We start from the raw sequence: 9,945 nt of genomic DNA on the forward strand, positions 1-9,945 counted from the left end.
CACCGACTCCGGCAACGACTCCGTCACCAGCAGCACCACCACCTCCTTACGAAGCAGTAAACCAAAGATATCAAGAAGAGGAGGAGGAGTGGTAACTACTCCTTCTCTTCCTTTATTTATTAAGTTAATATTAAGTTAATTATTAAGTTAAATTGTTATTATTTTATAGTTCTAATATATACTCAATATATTTTGTCTCTATATAAAGTTACTTTTGCTATATTTTTATTCAGTCTTATCCTGTTAATGTCATAATTCATTTAGTGCGAGAATCATGATCGATAAGAAACTAAAGTGTTTACCCAAAGCCTACTAGAAATACTATTATAGTATTATAGTATATGTATTTTTAGTAGGCTTTGGTTTACCGCAACCGCTAACATTACCAATACTAAATTTTAGTAAAGGTACGACCGAAGAACACTTTACAAGATACAGTAATTTATTTGGTGGAAAATGTAAGCGAGGTTTAATTGTAGGACCCTCTGGTGTTGGAAAAACAAATGCTATGTTATCGCTTTTACTTGCACGTAATGGCCTCCGCTTTATACTTATTTATATTATTACTTATTTATACTTATGCTCCAATTCGTTATACCAAAATAAGTACGATTTTTTAAGACGTTTAATTGAACCTATAAAAGATTTCGGTTACTATGAATTTTCTAATATAGGTGAGTTCATTCGACCGGAAGATGCGAAAGAATATTCGATAGTCGTATTTGACGATGTTTCCTGTACAGGTCAAAATGTCATTAAGGAATCTTTTTCGTATGGTCGACATAAAAACATTGATTGCTTTCTAATTTGTCAAAGTTATAGTGCAATTCCAAAACAATTAGTTCGCGATAATTTTAACTTTTTAGTGTTATTTAAACAAGACTTAACAAATTTAAAACACGTGTTTGAAGATCACATAATGAGCGATATGGAGTTTCATCGGCTAAAGGAAATTAGCGACGCTTGTTGGGAGAATAGACACGGCATCCTAGTTATTGATTTAGATTGTAGTGTATCTAAGGGACGTTGCCGTAAGGGTTTTGATAAATTCATTGAAGTTTAAAACTAACGACATCAGCTGTACAGTTCTTAGTAACTTCACATACATCATACAATGAACAAGACGATAGCTGTAGAACTTATCGCAGCACGAGAAGTTGTGAGAGACAAAATTCGTTCTTTAAAAGAGGACTTAGAGGAGTCAAGGATTCGGTCGGAAACCGCATATCGCGAGACCGTTACAGGATATTGTCGCAAAACTTGACACTGCGCCTTTACTATCCATTCCAAAACGAAGTTTATCTCCAAAAGAAGAAAAATTGATATCTAAGATACAACGCTACTCGCCGGATATTTCTGACATACCAGCTAAAACCGAGACCGAATATTTTATTCGAAAACCGAAAGTCCCTTTAAAAGAACAGCGACGAAAATTTGCTACATCGACTCCTGAAAAAAGGTTGGTATCTTCTCCCACGTCTTCTCCTCTTGGTCCATTAGCTCATGCAGAAGAAGAAGTATATGAAGTTCCGCCGGGCGAAGAAGAAGAACTCCTCGATTCCCCCTGGGGCTCTTATCGAATACGAGTACTGGGACGATCCCAACGAACTTGTCGATAGACTGCGTTTGTTGATGGCCTCGCAAACGGCAGGTCATTCTACACATGTCAATGAAATATCATCGATAATATCGGAGCTAACAGAGGTCGAGATTATACGTTAAAATAATATCATAAATATACGTCTCTCACATCTTTTGTTTTAAACCACCTACGTTTATGAACTAGAGAAGATGAGTTTAAGCAAGTTCGGAAAACATTCGTCTAGTATGACGATCGATAAGTTTGGTAAACACGTACACGGACACAACATTGCTGCTCATTTTAAGAAACGTGAAAACGTACAACGATATTTCAAACAACCAACAATACTTACGTTTAGCGGAAATGGAGCTACGGATACAACGGATAATTATTACATTATTCAAAATTTAGGTTACGTAAGTAAATATATAAACTTTTTCTATATTGGTGAAATAGTGCATCATCGATTTGAAGGAGACATTGAAATGATTATTAACGGGAGTATCTTCGATCCAAATAAAAAGTTAAATGTTCTCTCCTTTGGAGATAAAATAGTTTGCAAACCCAGAACGAAGACCACTTTACTCAAGAAATCATTTATGGTAGAACTGCTCATTGAAATATCCAGAAAATGAGCGATATTAAAATGTCCGTAGTAAACGAGTTGCACGCGTCCGTGAGGAAAAATTCTAAACGCAGACGTGTTATTATTAAAGGTTTAACGGACTTATTTCAAGCTGATTTAGTGGAGATGATACCTTATTCAAAAGCAAATGGTAATTTTAAGTATATTCTAACAGTTATTAATGCTTTCTCAAAGTATTGATGGGCTGTATCACTAAAAAACAAAACTGGCAAAGAAGTTAAGCAAGCTATGGAAACAATTCTATCGGAAAAGCGGAAAAACATACCGAAGAATCTGCAAACGGACAACGGAAAAGAATTTTACAATGAGGATTTTAAGAAGCTCATGTCACGATATCACATCAATCACTACAGTTCATTTTCCAATTTAAAGAGTTCTATTGTTGAACGGTTTAATAGAACAATAAAAGAAAAAATGTGGAAAGAATTTAGTATGCAAGGTAGCTATCGTTGGTTGGAATTGCTTCCCAAATTAATTCTGGATTATAACAACCAAGTACATAGGACGATAGGAATGAAACCTAGCGAGGTAAATAACAGAAACGCACCGACACTGTTAAAAACTGTTTATAATTACATAAAAATTGCTGATCCTTATACCAAAAAATTTAATGTAGGTGATCACGTCAGAGTGAGCAAGCATCGACACGCCTTCACCAAAAACTATACCCCAATTGGTCTAACGAAGTGTTTACAATACATTCTGTTCGTAATACTTTGCCAACAACATATCTGCTCAAAGATGCATCCAATGAAAAAATTATGGGTGGTTTTTATCGAGAAGAATTACAAAAAGTTAAATATCCTGACGTCTACTTGGTGGAAAGAGTGCTACGGCGAAAAGGAAATCAAGTGTTTGTGAAATGGTTAGGATTAGGTCCGTCTCATAATTCTTGGATCTCAAAAACTAACGTTCTTTAGAACGTATCTATAACGACCTATATAACAATTCACAAGACTTTATTAACAATCGAACATTACAAATACATTATTATTATTATTATTATTATTCTTTACAACTTTTTTCTAAAATTAAATTCATTTATTCGCATTTAATCTTTTTATCAACCAATGACCCCACGCCAAAGTATTACATCCGTTCGGTAATATGTATCGTTTATCATCGCACGATGAAAGAGCAATTTTATTCTTTAATTCGGGATACATAGTATGAAATTCTGACTTAAAAATGTACATTTTTTTATGAATCGATCCGCCACATTCAAGCACACGTTTATAATCGGTCACGCTTAAATGTTTATCTGTAACATATTTCTTTACTCCTTTAGCCTTTTTTACATTATCATTCAACAAGGTGATGCAGTACGCTTTAGCTCCTGTTCCAACAAATGACGTTATGCACCTGTTTGGATATTCATCTTTCAATCTTCCCAACACAGATCGACCGCGAGGAATATTGTGTATATTCTCTAACGGATAATTGGACGTATCAAAAAATTCAATATTTTTTTTTATATCCTCATATACATTGGGAGTAGTAATTTCTAGGATGAGGGAGTCAGTATCGGTGTATAAAAGTGTTATGTTATTTCCATATTTAACTTTTAAATAATCATAGAAGAAGCTGTACATTACGGTTTTCGAAAGCTCTAATATACTGAAACCCACATACAGCGGTTTGCAATAACGAACTTCCGCGACGTTCAATTGAACGGTTATCAAATTATCGCAAAATATTTTTGAAGATTTAGAATTTGGTTTAGCTATTAGGGCTTCCACACCCGGTTTCTTATGACGACATTCCCAGTGGGTAACTAGTCTTATATCCACTCGCTTTTCCACATTTTCCATTGTCTTACCGTATACGATGTTATTCATTGCTTTGTAATGATTTTTTTCAAATTCATTCTTAGCTTTCGCACGTTTATTGGAATTGAAATCGACGTAGCTCCGCATCCAGTTGGATTGTTTAAATTCTAATACTCTGTAAATCTTCGTTAGTTTCAATCCGAACTTGAGACACTGCTTTAGATTCACGTAATGAATGATGTATTTTGTTTTATTTTCCAAATTTGCTATTAACTTTGCATTTTTTGAACCTGGGGGTACATCCGTTCTGGACAAAATGGTAAATCGTTGTGTTCATCATGTATTGCTTCCGGACACTCTAAATCTACCTCGAACACGTAACCCTTTTCGGAATCGTCTTCCGTATTGTAAATATCTAACTTTTGAATCTCCTCATCTGATAGCCATCGAAATCCTCTCGTCGGTAATTTTCGTCTCATTGCGTGTCCATACAAATTCGTAGCGTCGAGATACAAAATATAAGATGGGTCTTTGGTTTCATCAAATTCCATCATTAATTTATTGTTAGCCTTCGCACTGCGTTTAGTGCACACACTTAATCCACCGCGAATACCATTTTTAAAGAAGTGTAACATGTCTATGTCCGTTAATAATTCTAATTTTACCCCTGTCATTCGTAATAATGCATCCCAACCGAAGTTCGGCGCTGTGAAGTAATGACATGGATCCAAAAAGTAGTACTTCATCGAGATGGTTCGGAAATTCTCAAACACGTCCGCCAAAAGTAAAACGTCAGACGTTAAATAAATATAGCTATATTCGCCTAAAGTGCGACAGTTTAATAAGTTCCACACCGTTTGTGCACGACAATAATTTTCTTCGGTTATACTATCGTCGCATAATTGATTGTAAAAACTATTTCGATCTGGCAGAGCGGTAAGATTCAGCGTTTCGAATGAATCTAGAAAAGAATACGGAAAAACTCCTTTCTGTCGTATAAGTCGAAACTGTTCTTCGTTCCTAAAATATTTTCTGATTTGAATGCATTGGTTGTCTTCCAAAAATAAACCCAACTTCTCTAGCGATAAAGCCATAAACCTAAATGAATCTACAAATCTCAATTTCAAATGAACCCGCCTTAGCTTTCCCTTGCTGTCAATGTTTTCTCCTACGATAATTTTTTTCGAAAATGATATGTACTTTTCTTTATTCTGTGCTATAACATCCACGTCTTCTTCTTTTAATGCCATATCTTTCACAAACATATGACAATCGTAGTTCGAAAGATTGTGAAAAAGTATTGGTATGAACTTTGGTAATTGATAATTGATGTTACATACAGCATGTGCGGGTCCTCTATACAACCCAGTTAGGTGATCATGATCGCATACTTTATTACCTTCTTTTATTTTGTGCGAACAAATGTGACAGATATCCTGCATCTCATGTATTAATCTATCTATAGGTGGTAATGGGAGCATTTCTTTTGATTGGCTTAAATAATTTTTGTATATATTCAAAACGTCATGTTCCAACTTGCTCATGAAAATTTGAGCAGCATTACGTCCGCGATATATTTCAAACTTCGACAATGATTCGTCATAAGAACATTTTATATAATATGCAAATGCATAAGGTTCGTGTTTGAAACATTTGACGGAGTATGAATTATCATCGTTAAGTTCAGTTGCATCGGCGATCGGTTTCTGTAATGCTTCAAAATCTGCATACACCACTGTGGCAACCACCACAATTATAAATTAAATCATAAATGAATAAATCATAAATTTATACCTCAAAATATAAATCATAGTAATAAGTTCCTTTTTAAACAAAAATTGTAAATCCATAGTGATACAAAAAGTGTTGTTTATTATTATTATTACAAAATAAAAAGTCAAGTCACGTTGTAACGCAAATTGGTTTTACTCTCTTTTTAAATTGTCACAAATTGGTGACTCCGAACAAGAACTAACCCGACATCGAAAAAGAAGTAACCCAACGTTAAGTTATAAGAACCAATAAGAACCCGACGTTTTGGAGAAAGAAGTGAAAGATTTGACGTAAATTAAAGTTGTTTTCGTCGTTTTCTTCATCCAATTCTCCCCAACCTCGCACCAGTGACCGAGCCTGCTAATTTTCCACAACCACAACGACTTGGTGATACCTATCCAGCGACCATCCACGAGTCTACATCCGGATTTTTAGAGACGAAACCTACATTGCAGGTATTTCGATTTTTTTCTAGTAAGGGTTAATAAGTGTTGATCAGCAATATAATTATTTGAACCTAAATAAGTATCCTACCACAATCATGAATACTTCTGGTGATCAAAGCATTGACATTTTCACCAATATTAGATTGCCTCCCTTCTGGAATGCAAATCCTGCTGCATGGTTTCACCAAATTGAAGCGCAATTCAACCTGTCAAGAATAACTAATGATAAAACAAAATATAATTTGGTAATTACGCATTTGCCTACCGAGATAGTTTCGATTGTTTACAACGTCGCAGATGCTCCACCGGATATCGATTCATACTTATATTTAAAAGACACTTTGATCAATAGGCTTCAATAACCATCTGATTTCTATAGGAGTATGTTATCGACAGTCGGTGGATCGCAAGTCGTAAGTCCAAATTTATTGCTAAAACTTTGGCAGAGAAGATTGCCTCAAACTATCTCGGTAGCGTTATTGTCTTCAGGTAAAGATGACATCAATGATTTGCTTAACATAGCCGATAAAATCTGGGATTCATTATCTTTTTCAACGACTCGTTTTCCTAAAATTGAAGTCAACAAAATTAACGACGAGTCCTCTTCCAATGTGCATACAACTTCTCAATTGTTACAAGCCATAAATGACCTTTCAGTTTCTATTGATAAAAACTCACAACAACTTCATCAATGGCAATCAAATATCCAGACGAGCATTAACTCTCTTGCTGCTCGACTTAACGAACCTGACATAGCAACAAATCTTTACTATAATTGTAAGATGTTAAGGTATCGATCACCTCGTCCAAGAAGTTCTTCCAGGCAACGTCAAAACCATATCTGTTATTATCATTCTAAGTATGGCGATAAAGCACGAAACTGCGAAAAAGAATGTATGTTTTATAATTCCTTTAAAGACACAAATCTTTCATCATCTTCACAGAACCAAAAAAACTGAAACAAGTTTCGCTAGAGAACAACAATTCAATAAATTCAAAACTTGATTCAAAACAATTCAATGAACGACGAAAGCACCCGATAATTAATCAAATCAGTACGCCAATAATTACCTATGGAAAAAAATTGTTAACATTAACATTGCAATTAAGAAGAAATTTTCCACATGTTTTCACAATTGCTGATGTCAACAAACCAATTATTGGCGCTGATTTCTTAAACAAATTCGACATTATCGTCGACATCAAAAATCGTCGTTTAATTGATAATACTACCAAATTATCTGCAATAGGTAGCATCAAAAAATCTTTTATACCAATACCCAAACTCTTCTCTATCGAAACTAAATTCACTTCTCTCGTTAAATCTTTTCCAAAATTAACTTCATCACCTAATTTTTTATCTCCAATTAAACACACAACGCAACATCGAATCATTACAAACACTCACTTGCCGTTTTGTCGTCCAAGACGTTTAGACCCCATAAAATTTTCTATCGCTAAAAAAGAATTTGAATACATGGTATCACTTGGAATCTGTCGGCCATCTTCTTCACAAGTTTCTTCCCCATTGCACATGGTGCCTAAAAAAGATTCGAATGATTGGCGGCCATGTGGCGACTATCGTCAATTGAACCTTGCCACAATACCTGATCGCTATCCATTACCTCAAATCCATGACTTCAATCTGCATCTTCATGGTTGTACAATATTTTCTAAAGTCGATCTTGTACGTGCATACCATCAGGTACCTGTGGCTGAAGAAGATATTCCCAAAACAGCGATTTCAACACCATTTGGCTTATTCGAATTTTTGAGAATGCCCTTTGGCCTCAAAAATGCCGCCCAAACGTTCCAACGCTTCATGAACGAAGTACTTTCTGGTCTCGATTTCATTTTTGTCTATTTAGATGATATCCTTGTCGCAAGTAAAAACGAAGAAGACCATTTACTTCACTTATCAACACTCTTTGAGAGGTTAACCGCTTACGGTATCAATATCCAACCATCAAAATGTCTTTTTGGAGTTTCCTCTTTAGATTTCCTTGCGCATGAAATCTCTTCAGAAGGAATCCGCCCTTCTCAATTGAAAGTAAAATCTATTAATGATTTTCCAAAACCTACAAATTTAAAGGAACTTCAAAGATTTTTAGGGATGATAAATTACTTTCACAGGTTCGTACCAAATTTTTCAGAGATATTACGACCTCTTTATAATTTGGCAACTTCCCTTCGTTCCAAAACACAACTTATACTTTGGTCTCAAGAAAATTCCAATTCTTTTGTTTCGGCCAAAAGTGCTTTAGCAAATTCGATCGCTTTAGCTCATCCTTGCCCTGGTGCTGCTTTACATTTAACCACAGACGCTTCCGACACTGCTATGGGAGCCGTTCTTTCGCAAGCAGTTGATAATTTTACAACACCACTTGCTTTTTATTTAAAAAAGCTCACTTCTACTCAATCGAAATATTCCACTTTTAATCGTGAATTATTGGCAATTTATTCCGCCGTTAAATTTTTTAAGCATTACCTACATGGAAATCATTTTACAATTTTTACTGATCACAAACCGTTAATAAATTCCTTTTTTAGTCTTTCAGATAAAACTCCTCGCCAAACCCGTTACCTAAATTATATAACACAATTTACCTCAGATATCAAATTTATTAAAGGTGACTCTAATATTGTAGCCGATGCTTTGTCACGAATCACTATTGAATCCCTTTCATCTAATTATCCATTGCCTGAGGACATACGAGCAGCCCAAGTCAAAGATGAGAAGTTAAATCATCTTCTACGCAATCAATTTTCGAACAATACTCCATACCAATTATCTCTTCAAACGGTTGCAAATACAAAATGCAAAGTTTGGTGTGAAACTTCTTTAACTTCACACAGAATTTATATTTCTAAAAATTTGAGAAAAGAAATCTTTGATAAATTTCATAATTTAACTCATTCTGGCATTCGATCAACACTTCACAATCTTAAATCTCGCTTCTTTTGGCCTCACATGTCTAGAAACCTCTTCCACCATAGCGACTACATTACTTCGTCATCACTTTTCAAGATTCGGTATACCTCACACTATTACCCATGATCGAGGCAAACAGTTTGAATCCAAACTTTTTCTCAATTTAATAAAATACTTGGTATCCATCAAATACACACTTCCACATACCATCCACAAAGTAATGGTATTTTAGAGAGATTTCACCGAACTCTCAAAACCGCTATTACTGCTAGTAGTTCTGGTAAAAAGTGGAACGACGCTCTTCCACTCATTTTATTAGGACTACGATCTACATTAAAAGAGGATCTCGGTTGTACTTCCGCTGAATTAGTATACGGTCAAACACTCCGATTGCCCGGAGAATTCTTTATTACTTCTACCTCACAAGTGGAAATTGAACCACTTTTATCAAATTTGCGACAGAGTTTCTCCGCAATTAAGCCAATTTCTTCATCATTCCATTGTTATTCAAAACCTTTTATTCATAAAGATTTATTTAATTCAAATTATGTTTTTGTTAGAATCGAAGGTCGTCGACCTTCACTTAATTTTAGTTATGATGGACCTTATAAGGTTATTAAAAAATATGAAAAAACCTTTAAGATTCTTCGTAATAACTTACATGATACCATCAGCATAGATCGTTTAAAACCTGCATTCATTTTGAATGATAAGTTGCTTGACAATTATGACAATGTCAATTACGTTGATACATCAGAATAACTAATTAACCAAAATTCATCACATTGTCAATTTAA

General features: G+C 34.8%; 1 protein-coding gene and 1 long non-coding RNA gene across 2 annotated transcripts; both read right to left on the minus strand.

Moving 5' to 3' along the window:
* Window positions 1-4,266: 4,266 nt before the first annotated feature.
* On the minus strand, window positions 4,267-5,478 carry LOC139429693 (uncharacterized). The gene has a single exon (XM_071195627.1). It carries the CDS (start codon window positions 5,476-5,478, stop codon window positions 4,267-4,269), a length of 1,212 nt encoding a protein of 403 aa, XP_071051728.1.
* A 666-nt stretch (window positions 5,479-6,144) lies between these two features.
* On the minus strand, window positions 6,145-6,502 carry LOC139429639 (uncharacterized). The gene is made up of 3 exons (XR_011640201.1): window positions 6,482-6,502; window positions 6,305-6,422; window positions 6,145-6,214 (listed from the first exon to the last, which is right to left on the minus strand). It is a non-coding gene; the product is annotated as an uncharacterized lncRNA (long non-coding RNA).
* Between the last annotated feature and the right edge of the window lie 3,443 nt (window positions 6,503-9,945).

The sequence above is a fragment of the Onthophagus taurus genome, chromosome 4 (genome assembly GCF_036711975.1).
Source record: "Onthophagus taurus isolate NC chromosome 4, IU_Otau_3.0, whole genome shotgun sequence".
In the NCBI taxonomy this organism is placed as follows: Eukaryota; Metazoa; Arthropoda; class Insecta; order Coleoptera; family Scarabaeidae; genus Onthophagus; species Onthophagus taurus.

Coding starts and splice junctions, on each gene's coding strand:
- LOC139429693 (XM_071195627.1), bottom strand. CDS start 5,478: ATGCTCCCATTACCACCTATAGATAGATTAATACATGAGATGCAGGAT.